Source organism: Mobula birostris, chromosome 2 (assembly GCF_030028105.1).
Source record: "Mobula birostris isolate sMobBir1 chromosome 2, sMobBir1.hap1, whole genome shotgun sequence".
Classification (NCBI taxonomy): domain Eukaryota; kingdom Metazoa; phylum Chordata; class Chondrichthyes; order Myliobatiformes; family Myliobatidae; genus Mobula; species Mobula birostris.
Window position 1 is genome coordinate 211058116 of NC_092371.1, and position 27381 is coordinate 211085496.

Sequence of the window (27381 nt, forward strand, 5' to 3'; positions counted from 1 at the left end):
TTCACTATAATCCAGTTAAACGTGACAGCATCATCACGTTGCTGTTGTCAGTGACGTCCTCCATCTTGTGAAGTGAGCTTGCATCAGGAATGCTAGGCAGTAGTGTGGAGTATCAGCTGGAAACCTGATGTTGCTCAGCCCATGGCAGGTGAATAATTTTGGAAGAAGTAGTCATACATCAAAATGGCAGACTGCAAGCCACTATAGACATTTATTTTGGACACGTTCTCATAAGCTCTTCTTTTTATACAGAATGCTTTCTTCAGGAGCAGTATAGCAACTGGAACTTTGGCTCCCAGTGTCTGCATTGAACACAATTCCAAATTAAACTAAATCATCTTCTGCCTACACATAATCCATATCCCTCCATTTCCTGCACACTCATCTATCTATCTAAACACCACTATCGTATCTGCTTTCATTACATGGCAGCACACTCCTGGCACCTAGCACTCTGAAAGGATAAATCGCCCCACAAATTTCCTTTAAACTGGCTCCTCCTCCCCTTCAATGCACGAAGATTTTACCCTATCCATGCCTCTCTTAAATTTATGAATTTCTCCCCTCCATGAATGCAGACATCCCACCCTGCAAAAGCTCATTTCAGGGAGGTAGCACCCCCACCCCCCGCAACTCCATATCTCTCCCCCCCCCCACCCCCGTCGACCTCCAAGGGTGTATGTAATACATTGTTTAGTGATTTTGTCTAATCTGTAAACCAAGTTGGGTATATGAAGAAAATGTGACATTAAAATATGTACTTATATTGTCATGTTTATTCTATTACAACTTAAAGCAAGTCTACAGGGAGTTTGGCCTCATCACGTAGGACATCAATAGCATAGCTCCTTAGCAGCTAGCCAGCTAGTTCAAATAACGTTAGCTATGCTAATAGACAATAGACAATAGGTGCAGGAGCAGGCCATTCGGCGCTTCGAGCCAGCACCACCATTCACTGTGATCATGGCTGATCATCCACAATCAGTATCCAGTTCCTGCCTTATCCCCATAACCTTTGATTCCGCTATCTTTAAGAGCTCTAGCCATCTCTTTCTTGAAAGCATCCAGAGACTTGGCCTCCACAGCCTTCTGGGGCAGAGCATTCCATATATTCACCACTTTCTTGGTGAAAAAGTTTTTCCTCAACTCCGTTCTAAATGGCCTACCCCTTATTCTTAAACTGTGGCCTCTGGTTCTGGACTCACCCATCAGCGGGAACATGCTTCCTGCCTCCAGAGTGTCCAATCTCTTAATAATCTTATATGTTTCAATAAGATCCCCTCTCAGCCTTCTAAATTCCGGAGTATACAAGCCCAGTCACTCCAATCTTTCGACATATGACAGTCCCGCCATCCTGGGAATTAAACCTTGTGAACCTATGCTGCACTCCCTCAATAGCAAGAATGTCCTTCCTCAAATTTGGAGAACAAAACTGCACACAGTACTCCAGGTGTGGTCTCACCAGGGCTCTGTACAGCTGCAGAAGGACCTCTTTGCTCTTATACTCAATTCCCCTTGTTATGAAGGCCAGTATGCCATTAGCTTTCTTCACTGTCTGCTGTACTTGCATGCTTGCTTTCAGTGATTGATGTACAAGAACGCCTAGATCTCATTGTACTTCCCCTTTTCCTAACTTGACTCCATTTAGATAATAACCTGCCTTCCTGTTCTTACGACCAAAGTGGATAACCTCACATTTATCCACATTAAACTGCATCTGCCCACTTACCCAGCCTGTCCAAGTCACCCTGCATTCTCATAACATCCTTCTCACATTTCACACTGCCGCCCAACTTTGTGTCATCGGCAAATTTGCTAATGTTACTTTTAATTCCCTCATCTAAATCATTAATATATATTGTAAAAAGTTGCGGTCCCAGCACTGAACCCTGCGGTACCCCACTGGTCACCGCCTGCTACTCCGAAAGGGACTGGTTAATCGCTACTCTTTGTATCCTGTCAGCCAGCTAATTTTCAATCCATGTCAGTACTCTGCTCCCAATACCATGTGCCCTAATTTTGCCCACTAATCTCCTATGTGGGACTTTATCAAAAGCTTTCTGAAAGTCCAGGTACACTACATCCACTGGCTCTCCCTTGTCCATTTTCAGTTACATCCTCAAAAAATTCCAGAAGATTAGTCAAGCACGATTTCCCCTTCGTAAATCCGTGCTGACTCGGACCGATCCTGTTACTGCTATCCAGATGTGTCGTAATTTCATCTTTTATAATTGACTCCAGCATCTTTCCCACCACCGATGTCAGGCTAACCGGTCTATAATTCCCTGTTTTCTCTCTTTCTCCCTTCTTGAAGAGAGGGACAACATTAGCCACCCTCCAATCCACAGAAACTGATCCTGAATCTATAGAACATTGGAAAATGATTACCAATGCGTCCACGATTTCTAAAGCCACCTCCTTAAGTACCCTGGGATGCAGACCATCAGGTCCCGGGGACTTATCAGCCTTCAGACCCAACAGTCTATCCAACACCATTTCCTGCCTAATATAAATTTCCTTCAGTTCATCCATTACCCTAGGTCCTTTGGCGACTATTATATCTGGGAGATTGTTTGTGTCTTCCCTAGTGAAGTCAGATCCAAAGTACCTGTTCAACTCGTCTGCCATTTCCTTGTTCCCTATAATAAATTCACCCGTTTCTGTCCAAGGGCCCAATTTTGGTCTTAATTATTTTTTTCCCTTTTCACATACCTAAGGAAGCTTTTGCTATCCTCCTTTATATTCTTGGCTAGTTTACCTTCGTACCTCATTTTTTCTCTGCGTATTGCCTTTTTAGTTACCTTCTGTTGCTCTTTAAAAGTTTCCCAATCCTCCAACTTTCCACTCGTCTTTGCTATGTTATACTTCTTCTCTTTTATTTTTATACTGTCCATTACTTCCCTTGTCAGCCACGGCCTCCCCTTACTCCCCTTAGGATCTTTCTTCTTCTTTGGAACGAACTGATCCTGCACCTTCCGCATTATTCCCGGAAACACTTGCTATTGCTGTTCCACTGTCATCCCTGCTAGGGTATTGTTCCATTGAACTTTGGCCAGCTCCTCCCTCATAGCACCAAAGTTCCCTTTGTTCAACTGTAATACTATCACTTCTGAGTTTCCCTTCTCCCTCTCAAATTGTAGATTAAAACTTATCATATTATGGTCACTACCTCCTTTACCTCGAGGTCCCTGATCAAATCCGGTTCATTGCACAACACTAAATCTAGAATTGCGTTCTCTCTGGTAGGCTCCAGTACAAGCTGTTCTAAGAATCCATCTCGGAGGGACTCTTAGTGAACGAATGACACCTGTTAAACTCACCTCAACATGTCTTTTACATTTTAACCCACCGTGGACAATAAAAAAGTCACTGTTGCAAACAGTGCAGCAAGCAGCACTGTCATTATTTTTGAGGTCGACTGTAAAGCCCGCCCACAGAAAACTGATAGGTCTACTTAGCAGGGGTCCCCAACATTTTTGCATCGCAGACCAGTTTAATATTGACAACATTCTTGCGGACCGGCTGACCGGGGCGGGGGGGTGGGGTTTGTTAATCACGACCGGAATATAGGTGATAAGTCAATTATAAGTCAATAGCATCATAACATTTTAAGTAACATTTGGATATTAAACACAGCGCATATTTTCCTCGTATGAACATATAAAATCATTGCAACACACCAATATCACTGAATCAGTGCGAGCCCTGGGCTTGTTTTCCTGCAACAACATGGTCCCATTGAGGAGTGATGGGAGCGATACTCGAAGGGGGGTCCTTATGTCCAGTCTATTCCGCAATTTAGTTTTCGTTGCATTCATTGCAGAAAACTCCGCTTCGCAGCGATATGATGTTGGAAATGGAAGCAGCGTTTTCAGTGCTTACATGGATATCTCAGGATATTTAGCCTTGAGTTTGATCCAGAATGCTGGCAGAGATGTTATGTCAAACATACTTTTCAGCCCGCCGTCATTTGCAAGCTCGAGTTGATCTCCTCCCGCGCTGACATGGATGACGCGCGGGCAATCACCTCGCGTGTGTTCAAGTTCCAACAGTGGGTGTGACAGGGAATGAGAAAAGGTGCCGCTGACTCATATCGCCAAATCATATTGTTTCCTCGTGGCCCGGTGGTTGGGGACCACTCTTAGCACGAAGAGAGACCAATCAGGATGCTCGCTCTCCCTCTCCCTCTCAAAAAAATCTATTTCCGGGATATTTTATATAATTTCCTGGCATCAGGGAGCCACTATCGATATGCGGGAGACTCTTGGAACTTCCAGGAGAGGTGGGATGTCTGTGAATGCTCCAGAGAATACAACCCACATTTGTGTAACCTTTCTTTGCAGCTCATACCCTCTAATCCAGGCAACACTTTGTAAATCTCTTCTGCACCTTTTGCAAAACCTGCACATGCTTTCTGTAATGGGTGACCAGAAAACTAGTAAAGGTGGACTTTGTATTGGACATCACAATAGGACTTTATTCAAAGAAGTAAATTCCAAGAAACATTTTGGAGATTGGGAGGGAGAAAGATTTTAAGGAACAAATTCAAAATTATGGAGACATAGACAGATATCATTGTTTATAATCTGGGATACATGAAACTTCATAACAGTCTTTAACAGATCTCTTTAATCTTAACTCAAATAATTTGAGAACGTAGTCTTAAAGGTGCATCACGTAGTAATAACTGCAGTACATTTTTTATTTTCATAAGAGTAAAGGTTATTGAGCAGTATCATGGGGGGTGTAGAATAAATATGTGGAATGCTGTCTCTGTATAAGTACTTAAAGAGGAGGATCTGAAGATGAGTAATTTGGGTAGGGTTGTTATGTAGCATTTGGTGTTCACAAAGTTCATGCAATGTCACTGCAAAATGAGCTCTTAAAAGATACTTATCTATGATTAACACCCTGTCCGACCTATACTGCTGTATATGAATGATAAACTATTTCAGAAGAAGGAACTACATTGAGATGAAGGCTGTGCAGAAGGTAAGCAATTTAACCTGATATGCTTTGCTGTTCTGAATCACAACTAGGGCTGACAACTGACACTTACAGCAATTGTAGACCCTTATAAACTGTTCTCCGAGTAATATGTCTTGTTGACACTTGGCAGAGTTTAACTTGTTTTTCAGCTTTCAGCCTGTAACTGAATGATCTATATAATTGGAGTTTTTTAAAGTGGAAAGGTCTAAAGTTCATTGCTTGCTTTGTTGAAATTGCATCATCATTCTCTAAAATGTGTTGGCATACAGATTGTGTAATTTTATTTTACCACAGGTGGAAAGTGAGTTTTGTCCTTTGTTTGTATTTTTTTTCTTGCCAGAAGTTAAGTTTCTGTAAAAGGCCAGCATACATCTCAGAATCCTGGTTGATTTGTACATTGGAACATGAAGTTAGTGATTATTGGCTAATTCTTTGTTAGATTTCCTTTTCTTTTAAAATTGCAGTTAGTATTAGAACTCCGTTGGGCGGTAGCGGGAGGAATCTGGAAAAATTTCTGGTATTGATGTGTTTGATATGGATAGCATGACAGCGCAGCAGTCAGTGCTATTACCACACAGCTCCAGCGACCCAGGTTCAATCCTGCCCTCAGGTGCTGTTTGAGAAGAGTTTGCATGATCTAACAATGACTGCATGCTCTGTTTTGCTTCCAGATTCCAAAGGCGTTAATCAGTCACTGGAGATTGACACCAGTGTAGATAAGAAGTGGTTACCAGAAGTTACTATCGTAAAGTGTTGCTCATTTCAGAATATCTTCTCTGAAAAGGGTTATGATTCTTTGGAATACAGTAAGCTGTAGAAAATGGAATCTTTGAATATATTCAAAACTGGGATGGATAGATTTTAATCAATAATGGAATTGAGACTTGTGGAAGAGGGTGGGAAAGTGGGTGAGGAAAATTAGATCAACTATTATCTTATTGAATGACTGAGCAGACACTGGTAGTTTTCTCCTTTTCCTCTTTCTTATAGTCTTATGAGTAACATTTATTTATGCCAACAGGACGTGCTTTGTTGAGAATGACTGAAGGAAAGTTGGAACAAATGGGCATTGATGAGGAGAACCACCGCCATTCTCTGCTTCAGGAAATATTGCAACTGCGCATTCAAGATGATGTAGAAAGTCTTACCAGCATCTTTAAAGGTATAAGCAAATCAGGATTTTGAGAACAACCAACTTTTCTATATTTTATACAAAAAAATTCAGAACAGCAGCCTGGACCTGAAATATAAACCTGACCTGCTCAGTTCCTCCAGCTCCTTTGTGCGTTAAATGAGTATGCAATGGTGGGTTTCAAAAAGGTCTAGCCTTATTCTGAAGTCGTGAAAATTTCAAAAAGTACCTTGTATCAAAGAGTTTTGACAGATGTACCTGATATTCCTTTAAAATAATAATTTACTATTTTCATTTATCTGATTGTAATAATTTTATATGCTGTTGCTCAAGTTAAGCTTTTTAATAAGCAAACCTTTAAAACTTCTATGCACATTACGGTTCTGATTTGCAAGTCGTTATATTTCTTTTTATCACTGTTTTGGAAGTTGAATTAACAACAATCCCATGACAAATTCTGTGAGAAGAAGAATTGTTTCTGGTATATATAAAAGTAAAACTTTATTTAATTAGTGTCCTTTAATGTAACAAAATGCCTCTAGTGTTTCACAGAAGCAATATCAAAGAGAAATTAAGGCTGAGCAACTTAAGATACAAGGACAGGATTTACAAATGCTAGACCAAAGAGGTAGGTTTTAAGGAAAATCTGAAAGGAGAAAAGAGAGAGCAGATGTCTGATTCAGGGAATTCCAGCTTTTAAAACCTCGTAAATAAAGCTGTGAAACAATTAAATTTGAGGATGACAATGAGGTTTCATCTTAAGAAGTGCAGATTTTTTAAAGTTATGTTGGAGGAGCTTCCATAGATAGAATCTCCTTTAGCTCAGTACTTCCTTCTTGATCTGTGTCAGACAACGGCGTATCTGAAAGTACCATGGCGGGAGACAAAAGAAATTATGGAGGTGTTGGAAATCTGGAGCAACACACACAAGAGGCTGGAGGAACACAGCAGGGCAGGCAGCATCTATGGAGGAAAATAAACATTCAACATTTTGGGCTGAGACCTTTCAACAAGAGTTTTGGATTGAAATATTGACTCTCTATTTCCCTCCATAGATGCTGTCTGATCAGCCAAGTTGCTCCATCATTTTATAGAACATAGAACATAGAATAGTACAGCACAGTACAGGCCCCTTGGCCCACAATGTTGTGCTGACCCTCAAACCCTGCCACCCATATAACCTCCCCCCCCACCTTAAATTCCTCCATATACCTGTCTAGTAGTTTCTTAAATTTCACTAGTGTATCTGCCTCCACCACTGACTCAGGCAGTGCATTCCACGCACCAACCACTCTCTGAGTAAAAAATCTTCCTCTAATATCCCCCTTGAACTTCCCACCCCTGACCTTAAAGCCATGTCCTCTTGTACTGAGCAGTGGTGCCCTGGGGAAGAAGCGCTGGCTATCCACTCTATCTATTCCTCTTATTATCTTGTACACCTCTATCATGTCTCCTCTCATCCTCCTTCTCTCCAAAGAGTAAAGCCCTAGCTCCCTTAATATCTGATCATAATCCATACTCTCTAAACCAGGCAGCATCCTGGTAAATCTCCTCTGTACCCTTTCCAATGCTTCCACATCCTTCCTATAGTGAGGTGACCAGAAATGGACACAATACTCCAAGTGTGGCCTAACCAGAGTTTTATAGAGCTGCATCATTACATCGCGACTCTTAAATGACTCTTATGTGTGCTGCTCAGGGACAAGATATTTGTTTCTTAATGATGGGCTTTGAGTTCCACGGAAAAGAATAATTTTCTTGAAATTGTTTCCGGTGAGTGAGTTGTTATTGTTTGCTTCTATTTCCATTCCTCTCATTCCTTTATATAATAATAATGTGTCGTATGAGCACAGCAAGCTTGAGGGTATCATTTCTTGATGTAATAAATTTGTGTAATGTATGGGGTTATTTTGAAGATGCAATCTCAAACATTTTATGCAGGTGCAAATTTCTTTCAAACTGTTTGGAGTCACTGCCATCACCTGCCTGCAGGAGGAATAGATTACTGATTTTCTCCCCCCCTGGATTTGGACTGATTAGCATTTGGAAATTTGGTGTGTGTTGCAGAAATAGAAACACCAGGTACATAAAGTTTATAATTTTAAAGAGCATTCTTCAGAATGCATGTGGTTACCCAGCAATCTACTAAGGAGTGACAAGAATTAGATGTGATCTTCAGATTGAGGGGGGATCTGATTGAAACGTATAAAATCCTAAAGGGATTGGACAGGCTAGATGCAGGAAGATTGTTCCCGATGTTGGGGAAGTCCAGAACGAGGGGCCACAGTTTGAGGATAGAGGGGAAGCCTTTTAGGACCGAGATTAGGAAAAACTTCTTCACACAGAGAGTGGTGAATCTGTGGAATCCTCTGCCACAGGAAACAGTTGAGGCCAGTTCATTGGCTATATTTAAGAGGGAGTTAGATATGGCCCTTGTGGCTACCGGGGTCAGGGGGTATGGAGGGAAGGCTGGGGCGGGGTTCTGAGTTGGATGATCAGCCATGATCATAATAAATGGCGGTGCAGGCTCGAAGGGCCGAATGGCCTACTCCTGCACCTATTTTCTATGTTTCTATGTTATTCCACCTATTCCTTTATAACAAGCAACCCTTTGTAGCTAATTGTGATTGATGGCAATTAGCAGTGACTTCTGTTGACAGATTAATCTTGTTTTTTATTAATAAAATTATTTCTACTTCTGTGAGTGTAACTGATTTCAGGAATTGTAGCAGTTGTTTATCTGAAGGGGGTATTGTAACCTGATACTGAATTAAGAATTATGATTAATAACTTGTTTCGGAAACACTTGGCTCTTGATTTCCCATGATAACACAATGTGCATCATGGAATTGCTGACTTGCAACGAAGAGAAATAGACCTCAGGTGGAGATATTTAATCAAAGCTGACAGAAAGAGGACTTAGGATGTGCTGGCAGCTTCTGAGTGCTCACATTATACATAGAAGAGTTAGTTGCATTATTTTTGTAGGTAATGGTTGTTATTGAACAAAAACAAATAGAAATCTTTAATTTGGTGAACGTATTTCATATTTTATCATGTACATAATCAACACTAATTATTTAAAGAAATTTATGAAATCTATTCACACTTTTAATTTTGATCTGGTCTTCATTGTTCAAAATCACAATTCTTTAATGCATAATGATTCATAATAGTTGTCTGCTTTAAGACATTAGTATTAATTTCAGTCTCAAAACTATAATGTTATCATCATTAGCTGATGCACTGTCCAGAAATATGATCTGTTGTAATGAAACATAAAAATGGCTTATTCAGTGTCATGTTTTTTTCTTTGAAAAATTGTAACTTAATTATTTCAAAATGGAGAAATTATGATCATACGTAGTGTGAATTGTCCCAAGTGTGAGATATGAACCTGTATTGTTATAAACCTCGACATCCTCTATCCCTTTAAAACAGATTTCTCAATTTTTTTGTTTCATTTACCTGCACTCTTTACATTTATTAATTCTTCATTTCAGTGAGCCACAACATGCCTCAGAGGTTTATCCTGGTTCAGTTCTCCTTGATTGCTTTCACTCTTCACATCATTAAATATCCTGCATCTTGTGAGATGTAACTAGTTTTAATCACTGAAAAGTTCATTTGCAAATAATTCCTAAACCATGTACTGTTGCTGGTATTGAATTTTATTACTTTAATTTTTGCCTTGTTAAGGACAGTACACACACATCTTATTGACTTTCTGACACCTTATTTGGCCTCGCATTGAAATTGATATTAATATGTCCCTGTTGTCTTCTGTTGTGCCACTGCACCCTTAATGATCTTGAATATTGCAGCACAGTTTAGTCATCCTGCCTTTAGAATACTTCTTTCTTGGCATGTATCTATTGTGCCTTCTGTCTTGCTCCCAGAAACTGCAGGGTGAATTTTGGCATATTATGATCATTGCCCCCGAAGGGTATCTTTACTTTCAATCTCTAATCAATTCCAGTTCATTGCGTCGCCTCTGATCTGGGCCGACATTTACGTGCCGGGTGGCACCTAATTAATTAGCTTGTTTATTTCGGCTTTTTTCTTAAAGGTGTGCTGGGTGCGTTCTGGCTACTGCTGCACCACTGCATTCTTCGTGGCAATGTGTCGGTCTGCGGCCTGGAGGTTGGGGACCACTGCCCTAGTGGGCTCAACCGCAGGCAGTTCTGAAAAGCCATCTTGTAGGCATTCTAGGAATTCCCCCTCTTGGGATACAGTGTCAACTTGATATTCCCAATCTACCTGCATATTGAAATCCTCCATGACTATTGTAATGTTGCCCTTTTGATATCCATTTCTGTCTCTCATTTTAATTTGTAGACCACATCTTTGCTACTGTTCATAGGTCTGTATATAACTCCCATCAGGGTCCTTTTACTCTTGTAGTTTCTTAGCTCTGCCCACAATGTTTCTATACCTTCTGATCCTACGTCCACCTCTTTTTAAGGATTTGATTTCATTTTTTTTACCAACAGAGCCACCCCATCCCCTCTGCCTACCTGCCTGTTCTTCTGATACGTTAAGCTCTCAGCTATAATCTTCTTTCAGCCAAGATTCAGTGATGCCCACATCATACCTGCCAATCTATAACTCTGCTACGTTAATCTACCTTATTCTGTATACTGCGTGCATTCAAATAAAACATAGAAACATAGAAAACCTACAGCACAATACAGGCCCTTCAGCCCACAAAATTGTGCCGAACATGTTCCTACCTTAGAAATTACTAGGCTTACCTATAGCCCTCTATTTTTCTAAGCTCCATGTACCTATCCAGAAGCCTCTTAAAAGACCCTTATCGTATCCACCTCCACCACTGTCGCTGGCAGCCCATTCCACGCACTCACCACTCTGCGTTAATAAAAAAAAAACTTCCCCCTGACATCTTCTCTGTACCTATCTCCAAGCACCTTAAAACTGTGCCCTCTCATGCTAACCATTTGAGCCCTGGGGAAAAGCCTCTGACTATCCACACGATCAATGCCTCTCATCATTTTTTACACCTCTTTCAGGTCACCTCTCATCCTTCGTCGCTCCAAGGAAAAAAGGCTGATTTCACTCAACCTATTCTCATAAGGCATGCTCCCCAATCCAGGCAACATCCTTGTAAATCTCCTCTGCACCCTTTCTATGGTTTCCACATCCTTCCTAAAGTGAGGTGACCCGAACTGAGCACAGTACTCTAAGTGGGGTCTGACCAGGGTCCTATATAGCTGCAACATTACCACTCAGCTCCTAAACTCAATCAATCCTTGATGAAGGCCAATGCACCGTATGCTTTCTTAACCACAAAGTCAACCTGCACAGCAGCTTTGAGTGTCCTATGGACGCAGACCCCAAGAACCCTCTGATCCTCCACACTGCCAAGAGTCTTACCATTAATACTATATTCTGTCATCATACTTGACCTACCAAAATGACCACTTCACACGTAGCTGGGTTGAACTCCATTTGCCACTTCTCAGCCCAGTTTTGCATCCTAACACCTCCAACCTTAGTGTTATCAGCAAATTTACTAACCCTTCCCTCCACTTCCTCATCCAGGTCATTTATAAAAATCATGAAGAGTGGGGGTCCCAGAACACTTCCCAGAGGCACCCCACTGGTGACTGACCTCCATGCAGAATATGACCTGTCTACAACCACTTTTTGCCTTCTGTGGGCAGGTCAGTTCTGGATCCATAAGGCAATGTCCCCTTGGCAATGCCTCCTTACTTTCTCAATAAGCCTTGCATGGGGTACCTTGTCAAATGCCTTGCTGAAATCCATATACACTACATCTACAGCTCTTCCTTCATCAATGTGTTTAGTCACATCCTCAAAAAAATTCAATCAGGCTCGTAAGGCACAACCTGCCTTTCACAAAGCCATGCTGACTAGAACATAGATCATAGTAAACCTACAGCACAATACAGGCCCTTCAGCCCACAAAACTGTGCTGAACATGTCCCTACCTTAGAACTACCTAGGCTTTACCCATAGCCCTCTATTTTTCTAAGCTTCATGTAGCAAACTATTACTAATCATATTGTGCCTCTCCAAATGTTCATAAATCCTGTCATCCTGTCTCTCAGGATCTTCTCCATCAACTTAGCAACCACTGAAGTGTGCAACTGTAACAAAAACCAATTTCCCCCGGGATCAGTAAAGTATGACTAAGACTCACTGGTTTATAATTTCTTGGGTATCTCTACTCCCTTTCTTGAATAATGGAACAACATCTGCAACTCTCCAATCCTCTGGAACATCATCCGTTCCCATTGATGATGCAAAGATCATCGCCAGAGGCTCAGCAATCTCTTCCCTCACCTCCCACAGTAGCCTTGGGTACATTTCGTCCAATTCTGGTGACTTATCCAACTTGATGCTTTCCAAAAACTCCAGCACATCCTCTTCCTTAATATCTACATGCTTAAGCTTTTCAGTCCGCTGTACGTCATCCCTACAATCGCTAAGATCCATTTCCGTAGTGAATACTGAAGCAAAGTACTCATTAAATACCTCTGCTATCTCCTCCAGTTCCGTACGCACTTTTCCACTGTCACACTTGATTGGTCCTATTCTCTCACATCTTATCCTCTTGCTCTTGACATATTTGTAGAATGCCTTGGGATTTTCCTTAATCCTGCTCGCCAAGGCCTTCTCATGGCCCCTTCTGGCTCTCCTAATTTCATTTTTAAGCTCCTTCCTGCTAGCCTTATAATCTCCTAGATCTCTATCATTACCTAGTTTTTTTGAACCTTTCGTAAGCTCTTCTTTTCTTCTTGACTAGATTTACAACAGCCTTCGTACACCATGGTTCCTGTACCCTACCATCCTTTCCGTCTCATTGGAACGTACCCATGCAGAACTCCATGCAAATGTCCCATGAACATTTGACACATTTTTTCTGTACATTTCCCTGAGAACAGATGTTTCCAATTTATACTTCCAAGTTCTTGCCTGATAGCCTCATATTTCCCCTTACTCCAATTAAAAGCTTTCCTAACTTGTCTGTTCCTATCCCTCTCCAATGCTATGGTAAAGGAGATAGAATTGTGATCACTATCTCTAGAACGCTCTCCCACTGAGAGACCTGACACCTGACCAGCTCATTTCCCAATACCGGATCAAGTACAGCCTCTTGTAGACTTACCTACATATTGTGTCAAGAGCCCTTCTTGAACACACCTAACAAACTCCACCCCATCTAAACCCCTCGCTCTAGGGACATGGCAATCGATATTTGGGAAATTAAAATCTCCCACCATGACAACCCTGTTATTATTACACCTTTCCAGAATCTGTCTCCCTATCTGCTCCTCGATGTCCCTGTTACTGTTGGGTGGTCTACAAAAAACACCCAATAGAGTTATTGACCCCTTCTTGTTTCTAACTTCCACCCACAGAGACTCCGTAGACAATCCCTCCATGGCGTCCACCTTTTCTGCAGCCATGACACTATCTCTGATCAACAGTGCCATGCCCCCACATCTTTTACTTCCCTCCCTATCCTTTCTGAAACATCTAAAGTCTGGCACTCAAAGTAACCATTCCTGCCCCTGAGCCATCCAAGTATCTGTAATGGCCACAGCATCATAGCTCCAAGTACTGATCCACGCTCTAAGCTCATCCACTTTGTTCATAATACTTCATGCATTAAAATAGACACATCTCAAACCATTGGTATGAGCGCATCCCTTCTCTATCACCTGCCTATCCTCCCTCTCACACTGGCAACACACTCTGAAGAGCAACTGCAACACCTCATGGACAGCTTCTCAAGAGCCTGCCAGGACTTCAGCTTGACCATCAGCCTGAAGAAAACCAACGTGTTGGGCCAAGGCATTGAGCATCCCCCTGCCATTACCATCAACAACTACAAGCTGGAGGTAGTTCACGAGTTCACATACCTTGGCTCCACCATCACAGATAGCCTCTCCCTAGACCCGAAGATCAACAGAGGGATCGGACGAGCAGCCTCAACATTCGCCAGGCTGAAAAAGAGAGTCTGGGAGAACAGAAAACTGACGACACACACCAAAGTTGCAGTCCACAGGGCCTGCGTCCTCAGCACACTGCTTTATGGCAGCGAGACCTCGAGCTTCTACTACAGACAAGAGCGGCGTCTCAACGCCTTCCACCTCCGCAGCCTGAGACACATCCTGGACATCAAGTGGATTGACCGAGTCACCAACAATGAGGTCCTGGCCGCACCCAGATACCCAGCCTCTTCACCCTGCTCCAACAACGCCGTCTCCGCTGCCTGGGCCACGTACACCGCATGTCAGACGGGAGGATCCCGAGAGACCTGCTGTATGGGGAACTGGCCTCCGGCAAGAGCGCACAAGGGCGGTCCCATCTTCGTTTCAAAGATCTCTGCAAGAGAGATATGAGGTCACTGAACATGAACGTCAAGAGGTGGGAGGACATTGCAAGCGATCGCTCTCACTGGAGGCTGGAACTACGCAGAGGTCTAAAAAGAGGAGAAGAGAAGCTGAGGCTTGCTGCTGAAGAAAAGCGCACTCGCCGATAAAACAGCACCAAGACAACACTGGAGGCCAGCGCCTTCAAGTGCAGTCGCTGCAGCCGAGACTGTCACTCCCATGTGGGCCCCTACAGTCACAACAGATGCTGCTCCAACACAGACTGAAGCAAGACTTTCCAGGCTCAGATCCATGGTCTCGCGAGACTAACAGATGCCACCACGATATCTTCAGCCCTATCATCCCGGTTCCCACCCCCATGCTAAATTAGTTTAAACCCACCTGAACAACTCTAGCAAACCTACCCCCAAGTATATTGGTTCCCTTTGGGTTCATGTGTAGCCCATCCCTTCTGTACATGCCTTCCTCAGAGGAGATCTCAATGATCCAGAACTACTGCCCCTGCAGTAGTTCCTCAGCTACTCATTCATCTGCCAAATCATCCTATTCTTACACTCACTGGCGCATGCCACAGGCAGTAGTCTAGAGATTGCAACCATGGAGGTCCTGCTTTACAGCTTCCTGTCCAGCACCTTAAAATCTCCAACAAGAGAAAATCTGCAGGTGCTGGAAATCCAAGCAACACACACACAATTCTGGAGCAACTCAGCAGGCCAGGCAGCATCTATGGGGAAAAAAGTACAGCCAATGTTTTGAGCCGAGACCTTTCAGAAGGACTAAGTCACTCAGTTACCTGCCTCCTGTAACTTGGGGATTACTGTCTCCTATCTATCGCTTCCTCAGTTGCCCAGATGAGCCGAAGGCCATCGAGCTGCAGTTTCAGTTCCTTGATGTGTTCTCTGAGGAGCTGCAGCATGGCGCAGATATTGTTGTCTGGGAGGCTGGAGGTCTCCCAGAATTCCCACATCTCAGACACAGAACAAAAGACAACCCCTGGAGCCATTCTCACTGCACTAACTGTGTCCTAAGAGATGAGGAATGAAGAAGAAACTTGCTTACCAGATACTTAACTCACCCAAGCTTGATCTTGCCAAAGCCTAATGAACCAAAGCCACTCCACCACTGATCCACTCATACAATGGCTGCTCCACTTGCCCTTGCCTTATTTTTATTGGCCCTTTTTAAAGATTCCTGTTCAGTGATTGAGCGCATTTCAACCGTGAAAACTGCTGCAAATCTCTTTTTTAAATCTTCAGCTACATACCTAAGTGAAATTGCCACTTCTTGTGCTTCCGCACACTGATTGGGTGCAGTCCAACTCTGCTTGAAGCAGCTGTTGTCTAAGTTTTAAATGAGCTTCATTAAAGTATACAGTGGATTCTGGTTAATTGGCTGATCGGTTAATCAGGGCAGCTGCATATTTGGGATAAATCTTAGAGCACAAACTAATGGAGCCAGGATTCACCTCGTTTATTTGGGACACCATGCTGGCTTAAATGGGACAGGAGAATGCTGCCAAATAGTTTCGAACTAGCATTTGCTTGGCCATTAGACATGACGCCGTGCTTCCAGTGAAGTTTTTAAGTGGCCTCAGTTGCATTTGTTTCTGTCCAAAAAGCACTAATTTTGTAACTGATAGTTGGAGGGAAATAAGTAGGACAATTCACAACTGTTTTGTTTACTGTAGTTTCAAGCAGTCGGACCCAGAGATGCCAGAAATAGCCAAGAGCGAAGATGGAACAATTTCACTATTTCATGTTAGTAACTGCAGAGAATTTGAAGGTATCAACAATCGTCTTGAATGTTGCAATGACAATGAAGATTTGATGGATACATTCTATGAAGTCAGTCCATTATCTGCACCAAGTGACTGCGCTTCTATTTATTTACAGTCATTAAAAAGAACATGACAGCTTACACTGGATGAATTTCTCCATCGATAACTTAAGAACTAATACACAGTTTAATAGTTCTGTAGTAATATTAGTAATGTTCTAATTTGTTCTGTATTTTGTTTAAATGCATTATTTGTTACTCAGCTAAACTTTAGTTTGTCTGGCTTATAACTTTTTATTTCCATGAAACTTCAGTTAATTGGGACAGCTGCTTAATTGGTTCAAAATGTACTGGTCCTGATACGTACTAATTAGCTGGAATCCACTGTATATATTAAAAAAAATACTGCGCCCAATTTGCGTCCCTCCCAACAACTAAGAAAATTATTCTTACAAATGTCATTCTTTTAACGTGTAATTAAGGGCCGAGAGGAGGCCTGAATGCACTAAAAGTGGGCCCAAAATATGGGAGGTGCATCTAGTCAGAGAACTTTATTTGAATTAAATGTGTGCTCAAGATGGTGCCAGCGACTGTTTGCCCTCTCCCATTGAGAGACTCAAGACCCCTGTGGAGATCCAGTGTTTCCTGTTGCCCCAGACGAAGACCACTAACTTCCTCTGCATTCTTGCGACAAAGGGGGCAGGTGAGGCTAAGGTGACCATGCGGTACCACAACATGGAGGCTACCAGCTGGTTTATGACCACCACCCTGCCTCGATAGGAAAGCACCCTGAGAGGGTCTGATTGGCACCCCAGCCAGGCCATGACTTGCGTCTCCAGTTTCTGCCAGTCCGCTAGCCAGGTCTCCCCAGAAGGACTCAGGTAGACTCCCAGATAGAGCAGATGTTTGGTTCTCCACTCAAAAGCTTTCATCTCCTCTGACAGGGAGTCCACCTGCCACTGAGCTACTAAGAGTCCGGTACATTTCGCCCAGTTGACCCTAGCAGAGGACACTGCTGAGAAAACTTTCTGGCACTTACACATCCTCCCCAGGTCACTGGGATCGGTCACCATCAGGAGAACATCATCGGTGTAGGCCAAGAGGACAACCTCCTTGTCTGGTTCGTGCAGAACCAGACCCATCAGCCTCCACCAAAGAAGGCACAGGAATGGTTCTACACAAATCGCATTCAACTAGACGGACATGGGGCATCACTGATGTTGTACTCTTCTAAAGGGAATGGGTGCCGTCAATGATCCATTGACCTTAACAAGGCAGTCAGTGGCACTCCTTGGGTGTGTTGGTTGTTAACACAAACGACGTATTTCACTGTTTGTTTTGATGTTCACATGATAAATAAACTTGAATCCTGAATTTGCAAAAGTACGGATAATTAAACCTTGCGACAGGTTTATAATGAAGGGCGTAATTCCAAAATATTCTCATGTCACTTTCAATGTATCCAAGCTGTGTTTGCAAGTCGAGTTATCTCTGCAAAATAAATAGAATTTCAAACAGATTGCTTTCTTGTGCAGTTAGAATTGGAGGAGAAGTGGGAGGGTGGGGGTGGATTGAGGGATCAAGTGATTGTAAGTGGATTTGATTTTACAAATGAGAATGCAAAGACCTGGGTGGGTTAAACTTTGTGATTGTGTGTGAATGATATGCAAAAGAGACTAGTTAAGACTGGAATACAAAGTTCTAGATGCATGTTATGTTCATCCTTGGTACATCTTTGCTCTGTTATCTTTGCCCTCAGCGCTATTGAAATGGGGATAACTTTGTGCTGCTTTTCTGGGCTAAAATGTGTTGGGAAAGAGTACAGTTAGCATCCCCCTCAACTCACTCCCTGCCCACCCAAAAAAGAGTTGTGAAGTTCAGGACCTGGTGTGAGCAGGAGCTTGCTAATTGAGTTCTACATTTATAAGAATGTATAAATAATTGTAGTTTTATACATATAAAAAAATGGAAAAGGTTATATGTGTGAAAAAAGTACATGATATGTGTGAATTCCTTATCCAAATAAAAATAAAATTTAAAAAAAAAGAGAAAAGCACACTTGCTAAAGCTTCCTGACAAAGGGTCTCGGCCTGAAACGTCGACTGCACCTCTTCCTACAGATGCTGCTTGGCCTGCTGCGTTCACCAGCAACTTTGATGTGTGTTGCTTGCTAAAGCTGTCTGTTTTGTTTAGAACTGGTGCTGGAACAGGCAGTCCATTTATTTCAATAGACTGGAAGTTTTGAGAGAGATGTATGCAGTATTAGTATTTCCAACATTCTGTTATTTTATTGGGCAATACAATGTTTAGAGCAGTCATGTGAGGTCATTAAGGACATGGTGGCACAAGATAAGATGTCAGATAAATATAAATTAATGTGGATGTTCAGCCAAACAAGGTGTCCTGTCTGCTAATAGGGAAGCTGTCTCCACAGAATCTGCCTGACCACAGGTGCTATCTTTGTGGTATTTGCATGATGATTTGTGTTTCCTCCAGGTGCTTGGGTTTTATGCCGCGCCCCAAAATTACCTTCATTAAATTGCCCTTTGTGTGTAGATGAAAGTTAGATTTTGGGAGAGTTCATAGCACTACGGGGAAAATGAAATGTGATTAGTGGTCAACATGGGCCCAGTGGGTCAAAGAGCATATTTCTGGGTTGTATGACTCAACATAACTTCAATTGTGTTATTTTTAACTGTATTTCTTTCAGCTTTTTTATTTTTTAATGTATCCATTTAAAAAAAAAATGATTCTAACATGTTTTAAAAATTTCTGAATGTCTTGAACATTCTGAAGCATTCAAAATCCTTGACAGCTTTTACAGCTGAAAGAGTCTGAGGTTGTTCCTTTTCCAGGTGTCAGGTCTTCAGTGGCTGTTTTGTGGGCAACGTTTGTCCCTTGGGCAGATTTTCACTATTTAGCACCTTCAATAGCTCAGATGATAGAGAGGAGGACTGGAGAGTGTTCCAGTAATCTTTAGGTCACGGATTTAATCCCGGCTTGAAGGATACCTGTTGGGAGCAATATGATACTGTAGCAGTTAGCGTGACACTATTACATCTCGGGGTGTCAGAGTTCAGAGTTCAATTCCTACTCTGCCTATAAGGAGTTTGTACATTCTCTCCATGACCGCATGGGTTATCCTCTGAGTACTCCGGTTTCCACACACATTTCAGACACGTAGGTTAAATGGTCATTGTGAGTTGTCCTGTGATTAGTCTAGTATTAACTAAGTGGGTTGCTGGGCAGCGTGCTCATTGGGCTGGAAGGGTCCCTTCCACGCTGTATCTTTAAATAAAATAAAAATAATTGAGCCTGACCGTAATTCACCAGTAATCTGGCACTGTGGTATGTGCAGAAGCTGAGTATAATTTTCTCCATGTGTTAGTACTAAGCCACAGGATCTAAATATACTGCAGCAACATTATTTTAACTATAGATTGCTCCATGCAGATTTATTCAACTTAATTTATAACAATTTGTGAAAAGGACACTTTTCAGTAATGTAGTACAATGGAATTGTTTAGAAATTGGTTTAGTTGGTGCACAATTATGGTAATAAAGGAACGTTTTTCTATCTGACCTCCATGGGAGTTGATGTAGATGACGACATGTATGTATGATGCTGTATTTTGAGTTGTTTAATTAATGACTGTACTGTAGCAATTGAATGTTTTATCATGTATAACACATTATTGCTCTCTGCTGAACAAGTCTGCCATGCAGTACTTTTGAGTTTTGCTTAAGGTCATTGATGATAGTGTCTGAGAAATGAGCTCCCCTAATCGACATAAATACACTGTCATAAGCACTTACTCCTTCAAAAAGGCATTTAGTTAAATTTCTGTTGTCTGCTCTACCTATTAAAATGAAAATGGTTGTTAAATTGGAGCTACTTATTTTAATGTATATCCATTTTAATGAAGAATACTGGCTTCTTCTGATTTGTAAACCAAATTAGGGCTTTTGCTTGATTGATGCTGCTAATTCAATATTTGAAAATAATTTGCTTTAAAATACTAAACTTCAGCAAAATGCTTGGAAATGTAGGGAAATCCATCAAGAATTGTATCCCTAATTACAATGTTTTTACATGTAATTTAACTCTGTTCATAAAGACAGAAATGTTACTGGAATATTAGTTACAATGATAATTAATTACTCCCAATGAGGAAGACAGTTGCTGAGGGAGGTACACAGGCCCAGGTTTTGAAAGCTTGCTGATGAACACAGAGGGGAATGCCAAGTTGTAATTAATAAAAGAGCAGCCTGATGAATATTTGCTGTTGTCTGGATGCTACAAAGCAGAGTGGACAACCAGCCCTTGCTCAGGCAGGAGTTAAGTTCTCTTCATAACAAATATCAAAGCATTTCATCAGTAGATGTGAGAACTACCAGACAATAGTCATTGAAGCACCTCACACTGCTCTTCTTGGGCACTGGCATGATTGCTGCCATTTTGAAGTGAATGAGTACCTCAGAACAGCAATAAAAGATTGGTGATGTCCTTGAACACTCCATCCAGTTGGTTGGCACAGGATTTCAGTAGCTGGCGAGGGACACTGTTGGGGCCTGACATCTTGTAAGGGTTCGCCTCTTGAAAGATGTCCTGACATGATCCTCCAAAACAGAGATCACAGTGTTGTTAGATCTGACCAGCCATCAGGACAACATTGCTATAAAAAAAAATGTACGTTTAATGTGATATATGGTATACCCACATTAGAATCAATCCAGACTTCAGGTAAGTAATTTTATACAAGGGTTACTAAATCCACCCTCCTAAGCTTGAAACTTGTTAGAGAAGCTCAGCGTTCATTTCTTCATACAGAGTTGGGCAGTGAATTTCAGCACAGGAAGTGGCTTGGGTCTGAAAATGCTAAGTTGTTATTTGTTCTCTGAAATCAGCCTTGTATTAAATTATTGCTTAGCACATCAAAATGGTGCACAATAGAATTTCTAACCATTATCATTTACATGAAGTTGGAAACTAAATCTCCTATTTTCCTTTCAGACTAAGGATTTCCTGTCAGAAATTTCTTCAAGTATCCTGGTCAATATTTCTTCTCAGATCTTCGGCACAAAAATGGATAATCTGAAAATCATCAGATTTTTTTTTAATTTATTACATGTATTTATGGAAAAGTTAGATTCCAGATTTCTTTCTAGGCAACAATTACTGCATTTCAGAAATAATTCATTAAATGGAAACAGAGGTTTCCTAAGTGTTCCCTTATCGGAAACTATGTAAATACAGTCTTTGATCACATTTCCACTTTATTTTGAGTTACATTAAAATAGAATTAATACAAAATAAAATGCTGTATTTGCTTATATTTGTAAGGAAAATATACTGTTCTTGCGAATGTAATGGATGATGTAATATAAACATTTTTGGAAGATGTTGTAATGGAATGCAGGTTGAATTTTTATATACTGCTAATCTTAATCCTGGAATAATTTCTGAACTTCCTCTGCAGTACCCTGTTGAAATCATTTTCAAGAAAGTTTGACTAAAATTGTTATTTGGTGATTAAAATCATCACTACTCTAGGGGATAGACCACTGACAGCAGCTCACTGTGGTCCTCTGTCCTAGATGAAGGTAGGTTAATTGGCTCTGTGGCTTCTACAGACATACAGCTTTCACCAGATAAATTCATATGTCTTCTAGGCAAAGATCCTTCCTCTTTGTTTATGGTAGAACAAAGAGATCTGAGAATACAGGTCCATAATTAATTGAAAGTTCTGTCGGAGGTAGATAGGGTTGTAAAGAAAGCTTTTGGCACACTGGCCTTCATAAATCAATGTATTGAGTTATGTTGAAATTGTACAAGACAGTGGTGAGGCCTAATTTGGAATATTGTGTGCAGTTTCATCATCTGCCTACAGGAAAGATGTAAACAAGGTTGAAAGAGTGCAGAGAAAATTTACAAGGATGTTGTTGGGTGTGGAGGACCTGAGTTTTAAGGAAAGATTGAATAGGTAGGACTGTATCTTTAGAACATAGAAGATTGAGAAGAGAGTTGACAGAGGTATACAAAATTATGAGGGGTATGGATAGGGTAAATGCAAGTAGGTTTTTTCCACAGAGGTTGAGTGGGACTACAATCAGAGGTCATGTGTTAAGGGTGAATGGTGAGAAGTTTAAGGGGAACATGAGGGGAAACTTCTTCATTCAGAGGGTCGTGAGAGTGTGAAATGAGCTGCCTGCAGAAGTGGTGCATGCAAGCTCGCTCTATTTTAACATTTAACAGAAGTTTGGATAGGTCCATAGATAGTAGGAGTATGGAGGGCGATCGTCCTGGTGCTGGTTGGTAGGAGTGGGCAGTTTAAATGGTTTCAGCATGGACTGGATGGGCTGAAAGGCCTGTTTCTATGCTGTACTTCTCTATGACTCCGGGGATGCAGTCTTAGGAGCTTCTGTTGGCACTTCTGTAGGAGTTTTTGTTGGACGGGGTTGCACGCCACATGCTCGACTCTCCTTGTTTCACAATTGGGTTTGGGACCATCCATGGTGGTATTGACTAAAATTGGTACAGAATCTAAACAATGGACTCATTGGCAATCAAAGAGGTGATAATAATTCTCCCGGTGACTTTGCAGTTTCTTTTAGCTGATTAGTATTGTGCAATACACCGAGATAGAGTGAAAAGCTTTTATTTGCATGTCATCCAGACAGATCGTTCCACACTCAAATGCATGGAAGTAGTACAAAAAGGAAACAGAACCATCGTGCAGAATGTAGTGTTTATTACAGAGAAAGTGAACTGCAGGTAGACAAAGTGCAAGGATCATGACAAGGTAGTTTGAGAGACTGAGTTAGTTTTTATTGTATAATAGGTCCAGTCAAGAGTCTTTAAGGTTGTTCAACAGATCCCATTTGTTGTCTACCCATCATTGATCCTTCCTGTGCCACCTCCCATTTATTGGGTTTAATAGAACTGAACTAATGTGCCAAATGGAGAAATGATTAATATCAATTTGCCTATTATTTTGCCTAGTAAATAGTGGTACAACTTGGAATTGTTTTGACACCTTCCTTTCAAATAATGATTGGTGTTTATACTGCCAGCCATTGCTGTGTAAAGCTGACAGGAATTGTTGGTATTTATTTTGGCCAAATTAAACATGGAAATCCACAAGCATCTGTTCTTGATATCCTTTCTCTGCAGTTCATGATTTTGCAACTTCCGTTGATGTAGTCACACAGAATCTGTTTACTTTCACTTGAACTCCAACTTTTATCGCAGTTGTAGAGAAAAGAGATACTAAATGCACAGAATACATGTACTAAATGAGGAGAGTAGAGCGAATGGAAAATGGAATACTCCATACAGGTGAGCGCAGAAATAATTGATATTACGTCTGGAAACGTGAAGAGGAATAGAACTATGAAATGTATTGAAAACTGAACAGTTTCTCTCCACAAATGTAGCCAGATGTGATGAGTAAATCAAACATACTGTTTGATACTGTCAGGATTTTGTATTGTTGATTAAGCTGTGTTTTAATCATTTTATTTTTGATCAAATATTTAGTACTCTAAAACCTTTTTGTGGGGATTGTCATTCCCTCTTGGGAAAAAAAAAGAAAATTCTGTAATTTTTAATTTTGTTATTTTAATGTTCCCTTTATGTGAAAAGGCCCATTTTTATTTTGCTTTCTGCAATGAAATAGAATTATGAATAAATATGTTTTACATCATGTCTGCTTCTGAGAATTCTTCAATTTAATTGTCTGCTTACACGGATTCTGCATTCCACAGATCCAACATCATTTTGGTACCAGCTTCCATATCATTCCAGAATAAGGGCAGCTTCCGCCACGTAGCTCATAAAATCTTTTTATTTTTCAGCTTTCTTCTAAGTTCATTCGCTGCTGACTGCAAAATACAGGTATGAGTACTACATGCAGCACAAGCTCCATGTAGAACTCCACTGACTATGAATCGCTGACTACTACTCACTACCCACATCTTCACACATTTCAACAGAGATTGACAATTCCAATACTGTACTCCTTCAAAACTTCAAGGAATGTTGAACAGAAACGCCTATTTAAGTTGCATCAAAGTGGGGGTGCAGAAGCGTAGCGGTTAACTGCAAGTTCGAGGTTCAGTTCCCACAGATGTCTGTAAGAAATTTGTTCGTTCTCCCCATGATCTCATGTGTTTCCTCGGAGGGCTTCTGTTTCTGTTTCCTGCCACAATGCAAAGATATGTTAGGGTTCGTAAGTCATGGGCATGCTATGTTGGAGACATAAGTATAGTGACTCTTGCAGGCTGCCCAGCACATCCCTGCCACAAATGACGCTTTTCACTCTGTTTCCATGTACCTGTGACGAATAAAATTTATATTATTCGTTAGTTCTCAATTGTTTGTAAAAGTAAGTAGGTCATTTATCTGTTGAATGAATTCTCCATTTTTCTATGATGAAAACGTGTAGTAGCTTGGCTACATATATTTACTCTGCTTCAGAATACAGTAGGGGAGCATAGAACTTAAGCAGCTCTTACCTGAGAAAAGATTAAAAGGAAATTATATTTAATGTTTTGCAAAAATAATTTGTCTTCTTGCTAGCATGTATTGTTAAAATAGATCTGGGTAACTCTTCCCCCCCCAAAGGAAAACTTTCAAAGACAGCTGGGTTTGTGACTTCAATTTGAAAGAAGACTTTGTTCAACTTTTCATAAGAATTTTCATTGTGAGATGAAATTAATTGTATTTAAAAGCCATCTCATCCCTTTTCATTTATCAATATCTGTAAGATATTTGTCACTGTCACATAACTTAATTCTTAGTTCTGGCCGAATGAAGAAATCAATAAAAGTAAACAAGGCACAGCATTTTACCACAGTATGTCAATATAGTTGGTGTCTTCATTGATGTATATTGTTAAAATGAGGTCAGTTACAATGATGGAATGAAAGCTGCATTCTTTTTTTCTAGATTTGATTCTTTGGAGAATAGAGCATTTGATCCGTTGTTGAATTTTAATTATACGGAGTATTGCAGAAAATGGTTCGCCATCTTGAAATACACCAAATTGAACTTAACACTGAAAAGCCATTAAAAACCACCTGAAGATAGCAAAACAGTTTCCTGGCAAGCAACAGGGATGAACTTCAAATGTATTGCTGAGGTGAGTCTTACCTGGAAAAGGAGAAGGTTGCAGGTTTGGAAGCTGTTTCTTGAAGTGTAATGTCATCAGCCCAGGAAGATTGGTCATGGGGTCCTCAGCGGGTGCTAGTGAACACAGCGTTGTTCAGATCATCAATCATACCGTCTGCTCAGTTCCATCAGGAATTGCTGGTCCAAGGCTAGCAATGGAATGGTTTACAGCAAGTGTTGGTATAGTTAAAAGCATGAGGTACAATGTGCTACTCGGCTCCTGAGGATCTGCTTATTGTCACAACATCTTTTCTCAGTAGCTTCAGCAGCTATATCTAAACACTTACTGATTCCCAAAGATTTGAATTAATATCCTCTTCTGCTTGTTTTGGCTCCTTTACTTCTTCCTCTATTTTTGTAGCCTCCTGTGTTCCTATAAACAATTTATTTTTCCTTTCCTCCAACTATTGTGCAGTTTTATTCCTTTCACCAACTTGCTACAAACTTGTCATCATTAACTATACTTTTAGCCACTAGGTTCTGGTCTGAATTTCTTTTTGTAAACTATTTTGCTCCTTTTCCAAAACCTCTCACATACCTTTTGCTCACTTCATTAGCCAGTATGCTATACCTACAGGAAGCACATAGCTATTGTACTTATTGTTCATTTTAATCAATTTCTAGTTTTTTTTGTCCATCTGTTCAGCAGCAGCATACCCTAAAATTAAAAAAAAATATATAAATCAAACAGCATTAAAACCTTAAGTGATTTATCTTAACATTGTCACAGAGTCCTCAGGGAACCTACCATTCAAACTTGTGGGTATCATTTACCTCCTGCCTCAAATTATAGTAGCAATTTCAAATTATACTGATGGGTCCAAATCGTTCCATGATATACAACAGAATACAACTTAATTCTTGAGATACTCTCTTTACAATAATTACCTTGGAAGTAGCTAAAGATCTTTGAAGCATCGTAATAATGTGACCTTTTTGATTCCTGTTGAAAGTTGCTGCTTTAACTGTGCATAAGAACAAAATTACTCTTTAGATTTGAGATGTTTTTGTGCGTAAATGGAGAACAAGCTGTAAAAATTTTGATTTCCATTTTCACCATTTTTATTACCAACTTTCCCTCCTGTGCATGTTTATAAAAGGTTTATCACAAAGTTTATCTGAAAGAACTGCAAGCCATAGATCATGAAAGACATGTTTGACCCACCAAGCAACTAGTTACACTAATGCTATTCCCCTGTACCTCTCCACTCGCCCATACGCTACAGGCAGTTTGCTGTGGCCAATTAACTAACTAAATCATATGTACCTGTATTTGGGATTTTGACAAATCTGTTGGAATTCTTTGAGGAAATAACAAGCAGGATAGATAAAGGGAAGTCAGTGAATGTTGCTTACTTGGATTTTCAGAAGGCATTTGACATCGTGCCACTAGTGAAGATTCTGGAATGGTTCCAGAAGACTGAAAAATTGCAAATTTCAAGAAGGGAACAGGGCAGAAGAAAGGACACTATAGGCCAGTTAATCTGACTTCAGTGTTGGGAAGATACTGGAGTTAATACAGGATGAAGTCTCAGGGTAGTTGGAGGCACATGATAAAATAAACCTTACTCAGCATGGTTTGCTTCAGGAAAAATCTTGCCTGACAAATCTGTTGGAATTCTTTTGAATAAGTGACAAGCAGGATAGACAAAGGAGAGTTGGATGAATTTGTGTACTTGGATTTTCAGAAGGCCTTTGACAAAGTGCCAAACATGAGGCTGCTTAACAACTGTGAGCCCAAGGTATTATAGGAAAGATTCTAGCATGGATAAAGCAATGGCTGATTAGCAGAAGGCAAAGGCTGGGAGTAAAAGGAGCCTTTTCTGATAGGCTGCCAGTGACTAGTGGTGGGATCCACAGGAGTCTGTGTTAGGACTGATTAATTTTACAGTATGTGTCACTGTTGAAGCTTCTGCCAAGTCAATCAT

General features: G+C 40.9%; 1 protein-coding gene across 2 annotated transcripts in view; it reads left to right on the forward strand.

The window, feature by feature from the left end:
* The window catches only part of LOC140210095 (sterile alpha motif domain-containing protein 12-like), a 59318-nt gene extending 35394 nt beyond the window's left edge, over window positions 1-23924 (forward strand). The window contains exons 4-5 of one of the 2 annotated variants that reach the window (XM_072278930.1): window positions 6011-6151; window positions 21296-23924. In XM_072278930.1, the coding sequence (XP_072135031.1) occupies window positions 6011-6151; window positions 21296-21300 (146 nt within the window). In that variant the 3' untranslated portion in view covers window positions 21301-23924. Of the gene's footprint in view, window positions 1-6010; window positions 6152-8062; window positions 8173-21295 lie in introns of those variants that run through there. The other variant, XM_072278922.1, reaches the window with a different exon arrangement.
* Window positions 23925-27381: the final 3457 nt, after the last annotated feature.